The 22,944-nt window shown below is 48.5% G+C and overlaps 1 protein-coding gene across 11 annotated transcripts in view; it reads right to left on the bottom strand.

Annotated features, from left to right (window-relative positions):
* Positions 1 to 22,944, bottom strand: part of LOC138301017 (cyclin-dependent kinase 11B-like) — a 634,168-nt gene that overhangs the window by 127,372 nt on the left and 483,852 nt on the right. For all 11 annotated transcript variants that reach the window (XM_069241025.1, XM_069241026.1, XM_069241031.1 and 8 more), the window contains one exon: positions 1,372 to 1,493. In XM_069241025.1, the coding sequence (XP_069097126.1) occupies positions 1,372 to 1,493 (122 nt within the window). The remainder of the gene's footprint in view (positions 1 to 1,371; positions 1,494 to 22,944) is intronic.

Raw genomic sequence — 22,944 nt, 5'->3', positions numbered from 1 at the left:
ACCTTCCCTGGCATCAGGGCCCTTGGTACCAGGGGTACCAGTTACAAGGGACTTACCTGGATGCCAGGGTGTGCTAATTGTGTAAACAAAAGTACAGGTTAGGGAAAAAACACTGGTGCTGGGGCCTGGTTAGCAGGCCTCAGCACACTTTCAAATCAAAACATAGCATCAGCAAAGGCAAAAAGTCAGGGGGTAACCATGCCAAGGAGGCATTTCCTTACACCGACCCTCGTTGCTCGAAAGACTTCGTTGAAGCAGAAGTATGAATAGCATGTGTATCTACAGACACAAATGCCACGAACAAATGGTTTTGTTTTGCAACAAGAAACTATTATAGCGTTAAATGTTGCGAATTAACTGTAAGAAGTATACCCTTCTCTGTCAGAGTGGGCATTAAAAATGCAAGAAATTAAAGTATAATAGTAGGAAAACACTCTCTTAGCCTTGAAGAACAAGTTACTTACCTTCAGTAAAACTCTTTCTGGTGGATACTCGAACTGTAGATTCTTCACCTTGTGAATAACTCCAGGCGCCACCCTGGATCCTTAAAGGCAAGGCAGTACTCATGCCAGTAGGTAGTGGTGTGTGGTTCTGTGCCAAATAGTTTCATTTCACCTATGATGAATGGAGCAGCATATAAGCGGCACCCATGAGCACGGACATTAGCTTCTTTGAAAAGCTTGTTCACGCACTCAGACACAAATCCCATCAGCAACTTGAAAAGACTAGTGTGCATTGTCCCACACTGGGCCATTTTAGATTGAAAAGGAGAAAGAAGACCATTCCACAGGACAGGGCGGTGACGAAGCTGCGGTTAGTTAAGAGTATCAACCAGAAAGTGCAACAAGCTGATATCAGAACACAGCAGCACAATGTATGACACCTCTTGAATGAAAACTGCAAAACAGAACTGGGTACATGACACATTTGGGCCTTGCAGGCACATTGCATCTCAGTTAGAAAACAGAGAAAAGTTACACACTGAAAGGTTTTAGACTGTACAATGACTCCTAAATGTATTCAACCACTCGAATCTCTGAATAATGTCCGGTCTTGTTCTCAGTGAGATTCTTGATGTCACCATTGCCTCCAATCATGAAGGAAAAATTGACCAACTCAATCTAAGTGCTGGGGCGTTCTGTGTCTAGGTTGATGTCTGAATGAGCGGGTGTGGGTAAATAGTCATTCTAGTTACAGAAATGTTTGAGAGAGCCAATTAAGTTTTAAACACAAGAGATGCTATACTGTGCTTGATGCATGTGAATTCATAATATTTTTCCCACAACAAAAGACAGGTTTCTCTGTCTGAAAATACACAATTTTAGATCAATGTCACAGACTACATATAAACAAGCCAAGCAGCAGACTTACTTTTAAAATTCCTGCATGGCTGAGGAGCAGGTTTGAGGTTTTGAGATCTCTATGGAGGATCCAGTTGTCATGAAGATGTTTAACCCCTCGCAATAGCTGAATCATCAGTGTCTTCACTTCACCTGATTGGGTAGACCATAACAAAACATACATTATCTTTAGAGAGGAAGTGGGAAATAATACTGAGAAATTACACTACATGCGTTAATAGTCCGAAGAGATTTAGTTGCTGGAATGGGTGCATTTATACAACACTAAAACTTCTCTGCAGCATCTCAGCACTTTGTTAACAGTGGCTTCCCAACAGTGTTGATTGGTGGTGGGTCAAGGAAGGAGTAGCAGGTGTGGGTTAAATGAATTATGTGATGGTAAGCAAGGTGGTTGTTTTAACTTGGAAGTCCATTTCGATACAGACTTGCATCTTGTACTTAAAATATAGGTCCCTATTAAAGAGACGTTCAATCTGGTCAACAAGTTGGGTGTCTGTAAATTGGAAGTTCTTTTCGATACAGACAAGCATTTTGTGCTTAAAATATAGGTCACTGTTAAAGACACATTCAATCACCAATGCATCCTATTCCACTCCTCACTGATTCGTCTTTGACAACTTCAGCAGTACTGAAGCAGACCAGCCAAAATAAGGGGCAGAGGCCCCCATAAACATCTTCACCACAGTCTAATGGTGTCTTACAAGCCTGCTCGGACCTAATGGCTCCCACCCAAAAGACTCCATCAACCAATCAAAATATTAACTTTTTTTTTTTTTTTTTTTTAAGAAGAGAGGCATATGCGTACAAGACTGCTTCATACACTGAAATGTACCTCACTCCGTTAAAATAGACATTACGATATAGCTGAAATGCCTATTGCTGCAGTCATATGGCTGGTTTGCAACCTACTTGTAAGCAAGGGCAATATCAATTGAGCTTGTGAAAATCACACTAACCATGCTTCTTTAACACCCACTTCATTGCCTCCAGCATCCCTCCCTTTTGAGCATACAGCAAGGCCGGTTTACAAAGCTGAGGCTCAAAGCCATAATATTGTCTACTAGAAGATTTGCAGCAGTGTTTCAAAGTGGATCTTCAAGTTAAAGTATCAGGCTGAATTTTAAAGTTTTGTGTTAACCAAAACCTTTTGGTTTAACCAGCTCTACATGTATAATCCTATTCAGCTACCCCAACAAAGTTTCGCAACAAACATGACAAAATAAGCATTGACAAAGCCAAAAGTCTGGTGACCAGTGCCAGACATATGTTTTACCAATGCAGGTATTGAGCTGTGGTGGTTAATAATCTCCTTCATGTGCTGCAGAAACTATGTTTTGTGTTTATATGACACTCATTTTTTAAATTAACTGTTACATCATTGATTTTATAATGTTAGGAATAATTCAATTAACTTTGCTTACATGTATTTTAACACATTGGCCTACTTTCAGCTACTTAAAGTGAACGTTTTCAAATGATTAGAAGAGTAGGATATCATAAAGAACTCAGGACATGTATCGATAAAAACAAGTCTTACTATTTGTAACAAGCAAATTTACTATTTTTTAAGATGAAATGCCATTCACATTTTAATGCCCTTCAAAAGTTGAAACCGGGATTCCAGTTTAGTCACTACTAAAGGTTCCTTAAACTATGCTAGTGCTTTCAATAGTCTGCTACAATACCTTAAACCGTTACTAGATATGTCACATACATGAGATATATGCATCACAGTGGTGGGTATATGGTAGGGTAAGTGGGTGTGTAGATATGATATAGTAGGTAAGGACTATGGTTACTGTAGGTAAGGGAGTATGTGTATGGGAGTTTGGTATGGTGTATTTAGCAGGCAAGTATGAATGGTAGGTCAGAAGGTCTGTTTAGTAGGCAGGCATGTCAGGTTAGGTATGATACGTAGTTAAGGTATGGTAGGTTAGGTAATTAAAACTTAGGTTTTGTAATAGGTATTGTCGAAAATATTGTAGGTATGTTTGGTAGGAAAGTATTATAGGTTGAATATCCTAAGTGGGAACATAAGGTTTGGCAGGTAAAGTAGGGCAAACGTGGGAAGGTAGACAATGTAGGTAGGGGTGTGGTAAACATGACTGGTTAAATGAGACTGGTATGGTAAGGATGTCAAGTTAGAATGGTAATTTGCGTATGGTAGGTTGAGTTTGGGAGTTATTGTTTGCAACATGCACAAAACACCCATTCTCAATTTGCACTTAAAAAAAAAAGAAGATAAATCAAGCGAAAATTTAACAGCAGGCCACTCGAGTTATGCTGTGCAGTGTTTGCATTACATTCTTTAACTGTTGAACTGAAGTAGCTTTAAATGCCCGAGTAACAGCCAGCATTCAGCTGTTTTTTCAGTGAATATGTGTATATATTTTTATAATGCAGTTTATACCAATTGAGATTATCCACAGGCAGGTAATGCAAGTAATGCAAATGAGGGTTTACACAAAAACATTCAAAAACAGGATTGCTGATTTGCAAACAGAAGCACATGGAGAACTTTTGTTTTAATGTATAGTAATCTGCTTGCGGCTTGACATCTGTAACTTGACCACAGCAACGTAAACAATTGTGTATTTTATTAATATTTTTTCCCCAAAGATCACATTACTTAGCTTCAGTAACACTCTTTATGGTGGATACTCTTAAGTGCGGTTTCCTCACCTTATGAATGCCTCGGACTGCGCCATCGAAACAGCAGGACCTGAGAGGGGAGGGCCTACTTCTGTGCACTGCAGGATGTCAACTGCACCCTACTGCCCTGCAGTACCTACCACATCGACCTAGCCATGTTTCCACGACACATACTACACCAAACAAGTAGACAGAGGACTTTGAGTGGCGTGCAGAGTTCACTAGGCCTAAAAGGAACACCAGTGAAAGACTGTGCCGACCTCCTGGCCTCCACTCTTCATTCCAGTTAGTGCTATACACTTAGGATACGGAGCTGTACATCGCCCCCAGCGCAGGGAAGGTCCCTCAACAGGGGCACCTACCTTGGAACTCCCCCTTTTACCTGCTCAGTAGCAGCATACAAGGCCACAGCAAGGTCTTGCCCAGTTCCTCCAACACTGAGGAAAGCTTCACTACAGTGACCCACTAAGCAGAACACAAGAACTCAGGCCCCCACAATTAATACATATTGCCCAGCGTAATACTCCGGGGGAGCAGTCGATCTCTCACACAACTCCCTGACAGGATTGATTACCACCAACTGCTCCTCCTCCTCTACTGGAACTGCAGAGACGCACATCTTCATTTTACTTTGCCAGTGGTGCCTTGGAAGGTTAAAAAAAGGTGCATTAGCAAGGGACTTCTCTGCCACAGCCCCCCCATGCGCTGATGCCTGCCCACCCACCTAGACTGGGGCAGGAAAGGTCTGCTTCCTCCTCCCCAACTTTTGGGGGCCTACAGTTTCTTCAGAACCCAAAGCATCCATGTGGCATTGACCACAGAGAGAAGGACTAAGGAGCCTACATCTTCAGCACATTATCTCAGGGGATGGGGGTGGTTTAGCTCATGCTACTCTCCACCCTCATATACATGACAGTAGCAAAAAACAAGAGACCAGTCCGTTCAAGAGAAGCTGACCCACTCCACACCGACTCAAACCAAGGAAGCCGGATCTTTGCTGCATCTGCTCATACAAGATGCCCAGAAGGGCTCACTGAATCCCACCTAGCTTCTTGACCTCCCTACTCGATTACTTGAAAACTCCAGGACCTCCGAAAAGACGTATCCCAAGAATGACGTGGCCTCCGTATGGATCTGACCTTAATAGGCGAGAGGGTTTCTGGCCTGGAAGAGAATGAGACTGCTCGAGACAAAGCTACTCCTTCAAGAAATTCTGCTTCTTCATGAACAACAAGACATTCTACAGGCCCAAGCGGAGGATATACAGAACAGGTCCCACCAAAACAACATTCGTATTAGGGGGCCCACTCCGGTGCAGAAGTGTAAGGAAATGCCTCCTTGGCATGGTTACCCCCTGACTTTTTGCCTTTGCTGATGCTATGTTTTGAATTGAAAGTGTGCTGAGGCCTGCTAACCAGGCCCCAGCACCTGTGTTCTTTCCTTAACCTGTACTTTTGTTTTCACAATTGGCACACCCTGGCATCCAGGGCCCTGATGCCAGGGAAGGTCTCTAAGGGCTGCAGCATATCTTATGCCACCCTGGGGACCCCTCACTCAGCACAGAGAAACTGCTTGCCATCTTGTGTGTGCTGGTGAGGACAAAACGAGTAAGTCGACATGGCACTCCCCTCAGGGTGCCATGCCAACCTCACACTGCCTATGCAGTATAGATAAGTCACCCCTCTAGCAGGCCTTACAGCCCTAAGGCAGGGTGCACTATACCATAGGTGAGGGCACCAGTGCATGAGCACTGTGCCCCTACAGTGTCAAAGCAAAACCTTAGACATTGTAAGTGCAGGGTAGCCATAAGAGTATATGGTCTAGGAGTTTGTCAAACACGGACTCCACAGCACCATAATGGCGACACTGAAAACCGGGAAGTTTGGTATCAAACTTCTCAGCACAATAAATGCACACTGATGCCAGTGTACATTTTATTGTAAAATACACCCCAGAGGGCACCTTAGAGGTGCCCCCTGAAACCTTAACCAACTACCCGTGTAGGCTGACTGGTTTTAGCAGCCTGCCACACTCGAGACATGTTGCTGGCCACATGGGGAGAGTGCCTTTGTCACTCTGTGGCTAGTAACAAAGCCTGCACTGGGTGGAAATGCTATCACCTCCCCCAGGCAGGAGCTGTAACACCTGGCGGTGAGCCTCAAAGGCTCACCCCCTTTGTTCCAGCACCACAGGGCACTCCAGCTAGTGGAGATGCCCGCCCCCTCCGGCCACGGCCCCACTTTTGGCGGCAAGGCCGGAGGAAATAATGAGAATAACAAGGAGGAGTCACTATCCAGTCAGGACAGCCCCTAAGGTGTCCTGAGCTGAGGTGACTAACTTTTAGAAATCAATAGGGATAGGAATGAGACCCCCTCCCCTTGGGAGGAGGCACAAAGAGGGTGTACCCACCCTCAGGGCTAGTAGCCATTGGCTACTAACCCCCCGACCTAAACACGCCCTTAAATTTAGTATTTAAGGGCTTCCCAGAACCTAGGAACTCAGATTCCTGCAACCTAAGAAGAAGAGGACTGCTGAGCTGAAAATCCCTGCAGAGAAGACGGAGACACCAACTGCCTTGGCCCCAGCTCTACCGGCCGGTCTCCCCCCTTCGGAAGAAAACTGCTCCAGCGACGCTTTCCCCAGGACCAGCGACCTCTGAATCCTCAGAGGACTGCCCTGCTCTAAAAGGACCAAGAAACTCCAGAGAACAGCGGCCCTGTTCAACAAAGACTGCAACTTTGTTTCCAGAGGAGCAGCTTTAAAGACCCCTGCAATTCCCGCCAGAAGCGTGAGACTTGCAACACTGCACCCGGCGACCCCGACTCGACTGGTGAAGAACCAACGCTACAGGGAGGACCCCCAGGCGACTCCAAGACTGTGAGTAACCAAAGTTGTCCCCCCTGAGTCCCCACAGCGACGTCTGCAGAGGGAATCCCGAGGCTCCCCCTGACCGCGACTGTCTGATTCCCAGATCCCGACACCTGGAAAAGACCCTGCACCCGCAGCCCCCAGGACCTGAAAGATCGGAACTCCAGTGCAGGAGTGACCCCCAGGAGGCCCTCTCCCTTGCCCAGGTGGTGGCTACCCAGAGGAGCCCCCCCCCCTTGCCTGCCTGCACCGCTGAAGAGCCCCTTTGGTCTCCCATTGATTCCTATTACAAACCCGACGCTTGTTTGCACACTGCACCCGGCCGCCCCCGCGCTGCTGAGGGTGTACTTTCTGTGTGTACTTGTGTCCCCCCCAGGTGCCCTACAAAACCCCCCTGGTCTGCCCTCTGAAGACGCGGGTACTTACCTACTGGCAGACTGGAACCGGGGCACCCCCTTCTCCATTGAAGCCTATGTGTTTTGGGCACCACTTTGAACTCTGCACCTGACCAGCCCTGAGCTGCTGGTGTGGTGACTTTGGGGTTGCTTTGAACCCCCAGCGGTGGGCTACCTTGGACCCCAATTTGAACCCCGTAGGTGGTTTACTTACCTGCAAGAACTAACAATAACTTACCTCCCCTAGGAACTGTGAAAATTGCACTGTGTCCACTTTTAAAATAGCTATATGTGTTTTATGTAAAAAGTATATATGCTATTGTGTTTATTCAAAGTTCCTAAAGTACTTACCTGCAATACCTTTCAAATGAGATATTACATGTAGAATTTGAACCTGTGGTTCTTAAAATAAACTAAGAAAATATATTTTTCTATAACAAAAACCTATTGTCCTGGAATTGTCTCCGAGTGTGTGTTCCTCATTTATTGCCTGTGTGTATGTACAACAAATGCTTAACACTACTCCTTTGATAAGCCTACTGCTTGACCACACTACCACAAAATACAGCATTAGTATTATCTCTTTTTGCCACTATCTTACCTCTAAGGGGAACCCTTGGACTCTGTGCATACTATTCCTTACTTTGAAATAGTGCATACAGAGCCAACTTCCTACATTGGTGGATCAGCGGTGGGGTACAAGACTTTGCATTTGCTGGACTACTCAGCCAATACCTGATCACACGACAAATTCCAAAAATTGTCATTAGAAATTGATTTTTGCAATTTGAGCTATTTTTCTAAATTCTTAAAAGTCCTGCTAGGGCCTTGTGTAAGTCCCTGTTTAGCATTTCTTTTTGAGTTTAAAAGTTTTGTGAAAGTTTGAATTAGAACCTAGAACTAGTTTTAGATTCTTAAAAAGTATTCCAACTTTTAGAAGCATAATGTCTAGTGCAGAGATGAATGTGGAGGAACTCAACCTCACACCTTACCTCCATCTTAAGATGAGGGAGCTAAGGTCACTCTGCAAAATAAAGAAAATCACAATGGGCTCCAGACCTTCCAAACTACAGCTCCAGGAGCTTTTGGCAGAGTTTGAAAAAGCCAACCCCTCTGAGGATGGCAACACAGAGGATGAAGATAGTGTCTTGGAGGAGAACTCCCCCCTCTCCAGTCCTACTTAGGGAGAACAGGGCCACTCAAGCCCTGTCTCCAATATACTAGTCAGAGATGCTGTTTCCCTCACAGGAGGGACCAGCACCTCTGAAATTACTGAGGATAACTCCAGTGAAGAGGACATCCAGTTAGCCAGGATGGCCAAAAGATTGGCTTTGGAAAGACAGATCCTAGCCATAGAAAGGGAAAGACAAGAGATGGGCCTAGGTCCCATCAATGGTGGCAGCAACATAACTAGGGTCAGAGATTCTCCTGACATGTTGAAAATCCCTAAAGGGATTGTAACTAAATATGAAGATGGTGATGACATCACCAAATGGTTCACAGCTTTTGAGAGGGCTTGTGTAACCAGAAAAGAGAACAAATCTCCCTGGGGTGCTCTCCTTTGGGAAATGTTCAGTGGAAAGTGTGGGGATAGACTCCTCACACTCTGGAAAAGATGCAGAATCTTATGACCTCATGAAGGGAACCCTGATTGAGGGCTTTGGATTCTCCACTGAGTATAGAATTAGATTCAGGGGGGCTCAAAAAACCTCGAGCCAGACCTGGGTTGATTTTGTGGACTACTCAGTGAAAACACTGGATGGTTGGATTCAAGGCAGTGGTGTTAATAATTATGATGGGCTGTACAATTTATTTGTGAAAGAACACCTATTAAGTAATGTAGGAAGTTGGCTCTGTATGCACTATTTCAAAGTAAGGAATAGTATGCACAGAGTCCAAGGGTTCCCCTTAGAGGAAAGATAGTGGCAAAAAGAGATAATACTAATGCTGTATTTTGTGGTAGTGTGGTCGAGCAGTAGGCTTATCAAAGGAGTAGTGTTAAGCAATTTGTTGTACATACACACAGGCAATAATGAGGAACACACTTAGAGACAATTCCAGGCCAATAGGTTTTTCTTATGGAAAAATATATTTTCTTAGTTTATTTTAAGAACCACAGGTATGAGATATTACATGTAGAATTTGAAAGGTATTGGAGGTAGGTACTTTAGGAACTTTGAATAATCACAATAGCATATATACTTTTTACATAAAACACATATAGCTATTTCAAAAGTGGACACTTCATGCAATTTTCAACAGTTCCTGGGGGAGGTAAGTTATTGTTAGTTCTTGCAGGTAAGTAAACCACCTACGGGGTTCAAGTTTGGGTCCAAGGTAGCCCACCGTTGGGGGTTCAGAGCAACCCCAAAGTTACCACACCAGCAGCTCAGGGCCGGTCAGGTGCAGAGTTCAAAGTGGTGCCCAAAACGCATATGCTTCAATGGAGAAGGGGGTGCCCCGGTTCCAGTCTGCCAGCAGGTAAGTACCCGCGTCTTTGGAGGGCAGACCAGGGGGGTTTTGTAGGGCACTGGGGGGGGGGGGGGGGGACGGGGGACGACAAGTCAGCACAAAAAGTACACCCTCAGCAGCACGGGGCGGCCGGGTGCAGTGTGCAAACACACGTCGGGTTTTCAATAGGTTTCAATGAGAGACCAAGGGGTCTCTTCAGCGATGCAGGCAGGGGGGGGGGGGGGGGGGGGTGGGGGGGGGGGGGGCTCCTCGGGGTAGCCACAACCTGGGCAAGGGAGAGGGCCTCCTGGGGGTCACTCCTGCACTGGAGTTCCGATCCTTCAGTTCCTGGGGGCTGCGGGTGCAGGGTCTTTTCCAGGCGTCAGGATTTTAGAGTCAGGCAGTTGCGGTCAGGGGGAGCCTCGGGATTCCCTCTGCAGGCGTAGCTGTGGGGGGCTCTGGGGGGACAACTCTGGTTACTCACAGTCCTCGGAGTCGCCGTGGGGTCCTCCTTGTAGCGTTGTTTATCCACCAGTCGAGTCGGGGTCGCCGAGTGCAGTGTTGCAAGTCTCACGCTTCTTGCGGGGATTGCAGGGGTCTTTAAATCTGCTCCTCTGGAAACAAAGTTGCAGTCTTTGTTGAACAGGCTGCTGTTCTCTGGAGTTTCTTGGTCTTTTGGAAGCAGGGCAGTCCTCTGAGGATTCAGAGGTCGCTGGTCCTGGGGAAAGCGTCGCTGGAGCAGTTTTCTTCTGAAGGAGGGTAAAGGCCGGTAGGGCTGGGGCCAAAGCAGTTGGTGTCTCCGTCTTCTCTGCAGGGGTTTTCAGCTCAGCAGTCCTCTTCTCCGTAAGTTGCAGGAATCTGATTTCCTAGGTTCAGGGGAGCCCCTAAATACAGGATTTAGGGGTGTGTTTAGGTCAGGGAGGGCAGTAGCCAATGGCTACTAGCCCTGAGGGTGGCTACACCCTCTTTGTGCCTCCTCCCAAGGGGGAGGGTGTCACATTCCTATCCCTATTGGGGGGTATCCTCCATCTGCAAGATGGAGGATTCCTAAAAGTCAGAGTCACTTCAGCTCAGGTTGGCCTTAGGGCTGTCCTGACTGGCCAGTGACGACTCCTTGTTTTTCTCATTAATCTCCTCCGGCCTTGCCGCCAAAAGTGGGGCCGTGGCCGGAGGGGGCGGGCAACTCCACTAGCTGGAATGCCCTGTGGTGCTGGAACAAAGGGGGTGAGCCTTTGAGGCTCACAGCCAGGTGTTACAGCTCCTGCATGGGGGAGGTGATAGCATCTCCACCCAGTGCAGGCTTTGTTACTAGCCACAGAGTGACAAAGGCACTCTCCCCATGGGGCCAGCAGCATGTCTCGAGTGTGGCAGGCTGCTAAAACCAGTCAGCCTACACAGGTAGTTGGTTAAGGTTTCAGGGGGCACCTCTAAGGTGCCCTTTGGGGTGTATTTCACAATAAAATGTACACTGGCATCAGTGTGCATTTATTGTGCTGAGAAGTTTGATACCAAACTTCCCAGTTTTCAGTGCAGCCATTATGGTGCTGTGGAGTTCGTGTTTGACAGACTCCCAGACCATATACTCTTATGGCTACCCTGCACTTACAATGTCTAAGGTTTGGCTTAGACACTGTAGGGGCACAGTGCTCATGCACTGGTGCCCTCACCTATGGTATAGTGCACCCTGCCTTAGGGCTGTAAGGCCTGCTAGAGGGGTGACTTATCTATACTGCATAGGCAGTGTGAGGTTGGCATGGCACCCTGAGGGGAGTGCCATGTCGACTGTAAGGAAATGCCTCCTTGGCATGGTTACCCCCTGACTTTTTGCCTTTACTGATGCTATGTTTTGAATTGAAAGTGTGCTGAGGCCTGCTAACCAGGCCCCAGCACCAGTGTTCTTTCCCTAACCTGTACTTTTGATTCCACAATTGGCACACCCTGGCATCCAGATAAGTCCCTTGTAACTGGTACCTCTGGTACCAAGGGCCCTGATGCCAGGGAAGGTCTCTAAGGGCTGGAGCATGTATTATGCCACCCTAGAGACCCCTCACCCAGCACAGACACACTGCTTACCAGCTTGTGTGTGCTAGTGAGAACAAAATGAGTAAGTCGACATGGCACTCCCCTCAGGGTGCCATGCCAGCCTCTCACTGCCTATGCAGTATAGGTAAGACACCCCTCTAGCAGGCCTTACAGCCCTAAGGCAGGGTGCACTATACCATAGGTGAGGGTACCAGTGCATGAGCACTGTGCCCCTACAGTGTCTAAGCAAAACCTTAGACATTGTAAGTGCAGGGTAGCCATAAGAGTATATGGTCTGGGAGTCTGTTTTACACGAACTCCACAGCACCATAATGGCTACACTGAAAACTGGGAAGTTTGGTATCAAACTTCTCAGCACAATAAATGCACACTGATGCCAGTGTACATTTTATTGTAAAATACACCACAGAGGGCACCTTAGAGGTGCCCCCTGAAACTTCACCGACTATCTGTGTAGGCTGACTGGTTCCAGCAGCCTGCCACACTAGAGACATGTTGCTGGCCCCATGGGGAGAGTGCCTTTGTCACTCTGAGGCCAGTAACAAAGCCTGCACTGGGTGGAGATGCTAACACCTCCCCCAGGCAGGAGCTGTAACACCTGGCGGTGAGCCTCAAAGGCTCACCCCTTTGTCACAGCACCGCAGGACACTCCAGCTAGTGGAGTTGCCCGCCCCCTCCGGCCCCGGCCCCCACTTTTGGCGGCAAAGCCGGAGAAAATAATGAGAATAACAAGGAGGAGTCACTGGCCAGTCAGGACAGCCCCTAAGGTGTCCTGAGCTGAGGTGACTAACTTTTAGAAATCCTCCATCTTGCAGATGGAGGATTCCCCCAATAGGATTAGGGATGTGACCCCCTCCCCTTGGGAGGGGGCACAAAGAGGGTGTACTCACCCTCAGGGCTAGAAGCCATTGGCTAGTAACCCCCCAGACCTAAACACGCCCTTAAATTTAGTATTTAAGGGCTCTCCCTGAACCTAGAAACTAGATTCCTGCAACAACAAGAAGAAGGACTGCCTAGCTGAAAACCCCTGCAGAGGAAGACCAGAAGACAACAACTGCCTTGGCTCCAGAAACTCACCGGCCTGTCTCCTGCCTTCCAAAGAACTCTGCTCCAGCGACGCCTTCCAAAGGGACCAGCGACCTCTGAATCCTCTGAGGACTGCCCTGCTTCGACGACGACAAGAAACTCCAAAGGAGCAGCTTTAAAGAACCCTGCAATCTCCCCGCAAGAAGCGTGAGACTTGCAACACTGCACCCGGCGACCCCGACTCGGCTGGTGGAGAACCAACACCTCAGGGAGGACCCCCGGACTACTCTACGACTGTGAGTACCTAAACCTGTCCCCCCTGAGCCCCCACAGCGCCGCCTGCAGAGGGAATCCCGAGGCTTCCCCTGACCGCGACTCTCTGAAACCTGTCCCGACGCCTGGAAAAGACCCTGCACCCGCAGCCCCCAGGACCTGAAGGACCGGACTTTCACTGCAGAAGTGACCCCCAGGAGTCCCTCTCCCTTGCCCAAGTGGAGGTTTCCCCGAGGAAGCCCCCCCTTGCCTGCCTGCAGCGCTGAAGAGATCCCTTGATCTCTCATTGACTTCCATTGCGAACCCGACGCTTGTTCTAACTCTGCACCCGGCCGCCCCCGCGCCGCTGAGGGTGAAATTTCTGTGTGGGCTTGTGTCCCCCCCGGTGCCCTACAAAACCCCCCTGGTCTGCCCTCCGAAGACGCGGGTACTTACCTGCTGGCAGACTGGAACCGGGGCACCCCCTTCCCTCTATTGAAGCCTATGCGTTTTGGGCACCACTTTGAACTCTGCACCTGACCGGCCCTGAGCTGCTGGTGTGGTAACTTTGGGGTTGCTCTGAACCCCCAACGGTGGGCTACCTTGGACCAAGAACTGAACCCTGTAAGTGTCTTACTTACCTGGAAAAACTAACAAAAACTTACCTCCCCCAGGAACTGTGAAAATTGCACTGTGTCCACTTTTAAAATAGCTATTTGTGAATAACTTGAAAAGTATACATGCAATTGAAATGATTCAAAGTTCCTAATGTACTTACCTGCAATACCTTTCAAACAAGATATTACATGTTAAATTTGAACCTGTGGTTCTTAAAATAAACTAAGAAAAGATATTTTTCTATACAAAACCTATTGGCTGGATTTGTCTCTGAGAGTGTGTACCTCATTTATTGTCTATGTGTATGTACAACAAATGCTTAACACTACTCCTTGGATAAGCCTACTGCTCGACCACACTACCACAAAATAGAGCATTAGTATTATCTCTTTTTACCACTATTTTACCTCTAAGGGAAACCCTTGGACTCTGTGCATGCTATTCCTTACTTTGAAATAGCACATACAGAGCCAACTTCCTACATTGGTGGATCAGCGGTGGGGTACAAGACTTTGCATTTGCTGGACTTCTCAGCCAATACCTGATCACACGACAAATTCCAAAATTGTCATTAGAAATTGATTTTTGCAATTTGAAAAGTTTTCTAAATTCTTTAAAGTCCTGCTAGGGCCTTGTGTTAGTCCCTGTTAGCATTTCTTTTAGAGTTTAAAAGTTTGTAAAAGTTTGAATTAGATTCTAGAACCAGTTTAGTGTCTTAAAAAGTATTCCAACTTTTAGAAGCATAATGTCTAGCACAGATGTGAATGTGGTGGAACTCGACACCACACCTTACCTCCATCTCCAGATGAGAGAGCTAAGGTCACTCTGTAACATAAGAAAAATAACAATGGGCTCCAGACCTACCAAAGCACAGCTCCAGGAGCTGTTGGCAGAGTATGATAGAGCCAACCCCTCTGTGGATAACACAGAGGAAGATGATAGTGAACTGGAGGAAGAATCCCCTCCACCAGTCCTATCTAGGAAGAACAGGGCTTCTCAAGCCCTGTGTAGGAAGTTGGCTCTGTATGTGCTATTTCAAAGTAAGGAATAGCATGCACAGAGTCCAAGGGTTCCCCTTAGAGGTAAAATAGTGGTAAAAAGAGATAATACTAATGCTCTATTTTGTGGTAGTGTGGTCGAGCAGTAGGCTTATCCAAGGAGTAGTGTTAAGCATTTGTTGTACATACACATAGACAATAAATGAGGTACACACACTCAGAGACAAATCCAGCCAATAGGTTTTTGTATAGGAAAATATCTTTTCTTAGTTTATTTTAAGAACCACAGGTTCAAATTCTACATGTAATATCTCATTCGAAAGGTATTGCAGGTAAGTACTTTAGGAACTTTAAATCATAAAAATGGCATGTATACTTTTCAAGTTATTGACAAATACCTGTTTTAAAAGTGGACACTTAGTGCAATTTTCACAGTTCCTAGGGGAGGTAAGTTTTTGTTAGGTTTACCAGGTAAGTAAGACATTTACAGGGTTCAGTTCTTGGTCCAAGGTAGCCCACCGTTGGGGGTTCAGAGCAACCCCAAAGTCACCACACCAGCAGCTCAGGGCCGGTCAGGTGCAGAGTTCAAAGTGGTGCCCAAAACACATAGGCTAGAATGGAGAGAAGGGGGTGCCCCGGTTCCGGTCTGCTTGCAGGTAAGTACCCGCGTCTTCGGAGGGCAGACCAGGGGGGTTTTGTAGGGCACCGGGGGGGACACAAGCCCACACAGAAATTTCACCCTCAGCAACGCGGGGGCGGCCGGGTGCAGTGTAGAAACAGGCGTCGGGTTCGCAATGTTAGTCTATGAGAGATCTCGGGATCTCTTCAGCGCTGCAGGCAGGCAAGGGGGGGATTCCTCGGGGAAACCTCCACTTGGGCAAGGGAGAGGGACTCCTGGGGGTCACTTCTCCAGTGAAAGTCCGGTCCTTCAGGTCCTGGGGGCTGCGGGTGCAGGGTCTCTCCCAGGCGTCGGGACTTTGGATTCAAAGAGTCGCGGTCAGGGGAAGCCTCGGGATTCCCTCTGCAGGCGGCGCTGTGGGGGCTCAGGGGGGACAGGTTTTGGTACTCACAGTATCAGAGTAGTCCTGGGGTCCCTCCTGAGGGGTTGGATCTCCACCAGCCGAGTCGGGGTCGCCGGGTGCAGTGTTGCAAGTCTCACGCTTCTTGCGGGGAGCTTGCAGGGTTCTTTCAAGGCTGCTGGAAACAAAGTTGCAGCCTTTCTTGGAGCAGGTCCGCTGTCCTCGGGAGTTTCTTGTCTTTTCGAAGCAGGGGCAGTCCTCAGAGGATGTCGAGGTCGCTGGTCCCTTTGGAAGGCGTCGCTGGAGCAGGATCTTTGGAAGGCAGGAGACAGGCCGGTGAGTTTCTGGAGCCAAGGCAGTTGTCGTCTTCTGGTCTTCCTCTGCAGGGGTTTTCAGCTAGGCAGTCCTTCTTCTTGTAGTTGCAGGAATCTAATTTTCTAGGGTTCAGGGTAGCCCTTAAATACTAAATTTAAGGGCGTGTTTAGGTCTGGGGGGTTAGTAGCCAATGGCTACTAGCCCTGAGGGTGGGTACACCCTCTTTGTGCCTCCTCCCAAGGGGAGGGGGTCACAATCCTAACCCTATTGGGGGAATCCTCCATCTGCAAGATGGAGGATTTCTAAAAGTTAGAGTCACTTCAGCTCAGGACACCTTAGGGGCTGTCCTGACTGGCCAGTGACTCCTCCTTGTTGCTTTCTTTGTTCCCTCCAGCCTTGCCGCCAAAAGTGGGGGCCGTGGCCGGAGGGGGCGGGCAACTCCACTAAGCTGGAGTGCCCTGCTGGGCTGTGACAAAGGGGTGAGCCTTTGAGGCTCACCGCCAGGTGTCACAGCTCCTGCCTGGGGGAGGTGTTAGCATCTCCACCCAGTGCAGGCTTTGTTACTGGCCTCAGAGTGACAAAGGCACTCTCCCCATGGGGCCAGCAACATGTCTCTGGTGTGGCAGGCTGCTGGAACTAGTCAGCCTACACAGACAGTCGGTTAAGTTTCAGGGGGCACCTCTAAGGTGCCCTCTGTGGTGTATTTTACAATAAAATGTACACTGGCATCAGTGTGCATTTATTGTGCTGAGAAGTTTGATACCAAACTTCCCAGTTTTCAGTGTAGCCATTATGGTGCTGTGGAGTTCGTGTTTGACAGACTCCCAGACCATATACTCTTATGGCTACCCTGCACTTACAATGTCTAAGGTTTTGTTTAGACACTGTAGGGGTACCATGCTCATGCACTGGTACCCTCACCTATGGTATAGTGCACCCTGCCTTAGGGCTGTAAGGCCTGCTAGAGGGGTGTCTTACCTATACTGCATAGGCAGTGAGAGGCTGGCATGGCACCCTGAGGGGAGTGCCATGTCGACTTACTCGTTTTGTCCTCACTAGCACACACAAGCTGGCAAGCAGTGTGTCTGTGCTGAGTGAGAGGTCTCCAGGGTGGCATAAGACATGCTGCAACCCTTAGAGGCCTTCCTTGGCATCAGGGCCCTTGGTACTAGAAGTACCAGTTACAAGGGACTTATCTGGATGCCAGGGTCTGCCAATTGTGGATACAAAAGTACAGGTTAGGGAAAGAACACTGGTGCTGGGGCCTGGTTAGCAGGCCTCAGCACACTTTCAATTGTAAACATAGCATCAGCAAAGGCAAAAAGTCAGGGGGCAACCATGCCAAGGAGGCATTTCCTTACACAACCCCCCCCCCCAAACGAAAGAGGATGAGTGTAAGGAAATGCCTCCTTGGCATGGTTGCCCCCTGACTTTTTGCCTTTGCTGATGCTATGTTTACAATTGAAAGTGTGCTGAGGCCTGCTAACCAGGCCCCAGCACCAGTGTTCTTTCCCTAACCTGTACTTTTGTATCCACAATTGGCAGACCCTGGCATCCAGATAAGTCCCTTGTAACTGGTACTTCTAGTACCAAGGGCCCTGATGCCAAGGAAGGTCTCTAAGGGCTGCAGCATGTCTTATGCCACCCTGGAGACCTCTCAATCAGCACAGACACACTGCTTGCCAGCTTGTGTGTGCTAGTGAGGACAAAACGAGTAAGTCGACATGGCACTCCCCTCAGGGTGCCATGCCAGCCTCTCACTGCCTATGCAGTATAGGTAAGACACCCCTCTAGCAGGCCTTACAGCCCTAAGGCAGGGTGCACTATACCATAGGTGAGGGTACCAGTGCATGAGCATGGTACCCCTACAGTGTCTAAACAAAACCTTAGACATTGTAAGTGCAGGGTAGCCATAAGAGTATATGGTCTGGGAGTTTGTCAAACACGAACTCCACAGCACCATAATGGCTACACTGAAAACTGGGAAGTTTGGTATCAAACTTCTCAGCACAATAAATGCACACTGATGCCAGTGTACATTTTATTGTAAAATACACCACAGAGGGCACCTTAGAGGTGCCCCCTGAAACTTAACCGACTATCTGTGTAGGCTGACTAGTTTTAGCAGCCTGCCACAAACCGAGACATGTTGCTGGCCCCATGGGGAGAGTGCCTTTGTCACTCTGAGGCCAGTAACAAAGCCTGCACTGGGTGGAGATGCTAACACCTCCCCCAGGCAGGAATTGTCACACCTGGCGGTGAGCCTCAAAGGCTCACCTCCTTTGTGCCAACCCAGCAGGACACTCCAGCTAGTGGAGTTGCCCGCCCCCTCCGGCCAGGCCCCACTTTTGGCGGCAAGGCCGGAGAAAATAATGAGAAAAACAAGGAGGAGTCCCTGGCCAGTCAGGACAGCCCCTAAGGTGTCCTGAGCTGAAGTGACTCTAACTTTTAGAAATCCTCCATCTTGCAGATGGAGGATTCCCCCAATAGGGTTAGGATTGTAACCCCCTCCCCTTGGGAGGAGGCACAAAGAGGGTGTACCCACCCTCAGGGCTAGTAGCCATTGGCTACTAACCCCCCAGACCTAAACACGCCCTTAAATTTAGTATTTAAGGGCTACCCTGAACCCTAGAAAATTAGATTCCTGCAACTACAAGAAGAAGGACTGCCCAGCTGAAAACCCCTGCAGCGGAAGACCAGAAGACGACAACTGCCTTGGCTCCAGAAACTCACCGGCCTGTCTCCTGCCTTCCAAAGATCCTGCTCCAGCGACGCCTTCCAAAGGGACCAGCGACCTCGACATCCTCTGAGGACTGCCCCTGCTTCGAAAAGACAAGAAACTCCCGAGGACAGCGGACCTGCTCCAAGAAAAGCTGCAACTTTGTTTCCAGCAGCCTTAAAGAACCCTGCAAGCTCCCCGCAAGAAGCGTGAGACTTGCAACACTGCACCCGGCGACCCCGACTCGGCTGGTGGCGATCCAACACCTCAGGAGGGACCCCAGGACTACTCTAAGACTGTGAGTACCAAAACCTGTCCCCCCTGAGCCCCCACAGCGCCGCCTGCAGAGGGAATCCCGAGGCTTCCCCTGACCGCGACTCTTTGAATCCTAAGTCCCGACACCTGGGAGAGACCCTGCACCCGCAGCCCCCAGGACCTGAAGGACCGGACTTTCACTGGAGGAGTGACCCCCAGGAGTCCCTCTTCCTTGATCAAGTGGAGGTTTCCCGAGGAACCCCCCCCTTGCCTGCCTGCAGCGCTGAAGAGATCCCTAGATCTCCCATTGACTTCCATTACCAACCCGACGCCTGTTTCTACACTGCACCCGGCCGCCCCCGCGCTGCTGAGGGTGAAATTTCTGTGTGGGCTTGTGTTCCCCCCCGGTGCCCTACAAAACCCCCCTGGTCTGCCCTCCGAGGACGCGGGTACTTACCTGCAAGCAGACCGGAACCGGGGCACCCCCTTCTCTCCATTCTAGCCTATGTGTTTTGGGCACCACTTTGAACTCTGCACCTGACCGGCCCTGAGCTGCTGGTGTGGTGACTTTGGGGTTGCTCTGAACCCCCAACGGTGGGCTACCTTGGACCAAGAACTGAACCCTGTAAGTGTCTTACTTACCTGGTAAAACTAACAAAAACTTACCTCCCCCAGGAACTGTGAAAATTGCACTAAGTGTCCACTTTTAAAACAGCTATTTGTCAATAACTTGTAAAGTATACATGCAATTTTTATGATTTGAAGTTCCTAAAGTACTTACCTGCAATACCTTTCGAATGAGATATTACATGTAGAATTTGAACCTGTGGTTCTTAAAATAAACTAAGAAAAGATATTTTTCTATACAAAAACCTATTGGCTGGATTTGTCTCTGAGTGTGTGTACCTCATTTATTGTCTATGTGTATGTACAACAAATGCTTAACACTACTCCTTGGATAAGCCTACTGCTCGACCACACTACCACAAAATAGAGCATTAGTATTATTATTTTTACCACTATTTTACCTCTAAGGGGAACCCTTGGACTCTGTGCATGCTATTCCTTACTTTGAAATAGCACATACAGAGCCAACTTCCTACAATGAGACTAACCTTTCCCAAGAGAGTCTTCATTTTCTAAGTGGTTTCTAAGTGGAAGAACCTGGAAAGGCCATCTGCATTGGCATGGGCAGTCCCAGGTCTGTGTTCCACTATAAAGTCCATTCCCTGTAGGGAGATGGACCACCTCAACAGTTTAGGATTTTCACCTTTCATTTGCATCAGCCATTTGAGAGGTCTGTGGTCAGTTTGAACTAGGAAGTGAGTCCCAAAGAGGTATGGTCTCAGCTTCTTCAGGGACCAAACCACAGCAAAGGCCTCCCTCTCAATGGCACTCCAACGCTGCTCCCTGGGGAGTAACCTCCTGCTAATGAAAGCAACAGGCTGGTCAAGGCCATCATCATTTGTTTGGGACAAAACTGCCCCTATCCCATGTTCAGAGGCATCAGTCTGCACAATGAACTGCTTAGAATAATCTGGAGCTTTTAGAACTGGTGCTGAGCACATTGCTTGCTTCAGGGTGTCAAAGGCCTGTTGGCATTCCACAGTCCAGTTCACTTTCTTGGGCATTTTCTTGGAGGTGAGTTCAGTGAGGGCTGTCACAATGGATCCATATCCCTTCACAAACCTCCTGTAATACCCAGTCAAGCCAAGGAATGCCCTGACTTGAGTCTGGGTTTTTGGAGCTACCCAGTCCAGAATAGTCTGGATCTTGGGTTGGAGTGGCTGAACTTGGCCTCCACCTACAAGGTGGCCCAAGTAAACCACAGTTCCCTGCCCTATCTGGCATTTGGATGCCTTGATAGAGAGGCCTGCAGATTGCAGAGCCTTCAAAACCTTCTTCAGGTGGACCAGGTGATCCTGCCAGGTGGAGCTAAAGACAGCAATATCATCAAGATAAGCTGTGCTAAAGGACTCCAAGCCAGCAAGGACTTGATTCACCAACCTTTGGAAGGTGGCAGGGGCATTCTTTAAACCAAAGGGCATAACAGTAAACTGATAATGCCCATCAGGTGTGGAGAATGCTGTTTTCTCTTTTGCTCCAGGTGCCATTTTTATTTGCCAGTACCCTGCTGTCAAGTCAAAGGTACTTAAGAATTTGGCAGCACCTAATTTATCTATGAGCTCATCAGCTCTAGGAATTGGATGAGCATCTGTCTTGGTGACAGAATTGAGCCCTCTGTAGTCCACACAAAACCTCATCTCTTTCTTTCCATCTTTGGTGTGAGGTTTGGGGACTAAGACCACTGGGCTAGCCCAGGGGCTGTCAGAGCGCTCAATTACTCCCAATTCCAGCATCTTGTGGACTTCCACCTTGATGCTTTCCTTAACATGGTCAGACTGTCTAAAGATTTTGTTTTTGACAGGCATGCTGTCTCCTGTGTCCACATCATGGGTACACAGGTGTGTCTGACCAGGGGTTAAGGAGAAGAGTTCAGGAAACTGTTGTAGGACTCTCCTACAATCAGCTTGCTGTTGGCCAGAGAGGGTATCTGAGTAGATCACTCCATCTACTGTGCCATCTTTTGGGTCTGATGACAGAAGATCAGGGAGAGGTTCACTCTCTGCCTCCTGATCCTCATCTGTTACCATCAACAGATTCACATCAGCCCTGTCATGGAAGAGCTTAAAGCGGTTCACATGGATCACCCTCTTGGGGCTCCTGCTTGTGCCCAGGTCCACCAGGTAGGTGACCTGACTCTTCCTTTCTAGCACTGGGTAAGGGCCAATCCATTTGTCCTGGAGTGCCCTGGGAGCCACAGGCTCCAGAACCCAGACTTTCTGCCCTGGTTGGAACTCAACCAGTGCAGCCTTTTGGTCATACCAAAACTTCTGGAGCTGTTGGCTGGCCTCAAGGTTTTTGGTTGCCTTTTCCATGTACTCTGCCATTCTAGAGCGAAGGCCAAGTACATAGTCCACTATGTCTTGTTTAGGCTCATGGAGAGGTCTCTCCCAGCCTTCTTTAACAAGAGCAAGTGGTCCCCTTACAGGATGACCAAACAGAAGTTCAAAGGGTGAGAATCCTACTCCCTTCTGTGGCACCTCTCTGTAAGCGAAAAGCAGACATGGCAAGAGGACATCCCATCTCCTTTTGAGTTTTTCTGGGAGCCCCATGATCATGCCTTTTAATGTCTTGTTGAATCTCTCAACGAAGCCATTAGTTTGTGGATGGTATGGTGTAGTGAATTTGTAAGTCACTCCACACTCATTCCACATGTGTTTTAGGTATGCTGACATGAAGTTGGTACCTCTGTCAGACACCACCTCCTTAGGGAAACCCACTCTGGTAAAGATACCAATGAGGGCCTTGGCTACTGCAGGGGCAGTAGTCGACCTAAGGGGAATAGCTTCAGGATACCTGGTAGCATGATCCACTACTACCAGGATATACATATTTCCCGAGGCTGTGGGAGGTTCCAGTGGACCAACTATGTCCACACCCACTCTTTCAAAGGGGACCCCCACCACTGGAAGTGGAATGAGGGGGGCCTTTGGGTGCCCACCTGTCTTACCACTGGCTTGACAGGTGGGGCAGGAGAGGCAAAACTCCTTAACCATGTTGGACATATTGGGCCAGTAGAAGTGGTTGACTAGCCTCTCCCACGTCTTGGTTTGTCCCAAATGTCCAGCAAGGGGAATGTCATGGGCCAATGTTAGGATGAACTCTCTGAACAGCTGAGGCACTACCACTCTCCTAGTGGCACCAGGTTTGGGGTCTCTGGCCTCAGTGTACAGGAGTCCATCTTCCCAATAGACCCTATGTGTTCCATTTTTCTTGCCCTTGGACACTTCAGTAGCTTGCTGCCTAAGGCCTTCAAGAGAGGGACAGGTTTCTTGTCCCTTACACAGCTCCTCCCTTGAGGGTCCCCCTGGGCCTAAGAGCTCAACCTGATAAGGTTCAAGCTCCAAA

The sequence above is a fragment of the Pleurodeles waltl genome, chromosome 6 (assembly GCF_031143425.1).
Source record: "Pleurodeles waltl isolate 20211129_DDA chromosome 6, aPleWal1.hap1.20221129, whole genome shotgun sequence".
NCBI classification, from domain to species: Eukaryota; Metazoa; Chordata; class Amphibia; order Caudata; family Salamandridae; genus Pleurodeles; species Pleurodeles waltl.
The sequence above is the reverse complement of the archived record's forward strand: the minus strand, read 5'-3'. Positions and strand labels throughout refer to the sequence as shown.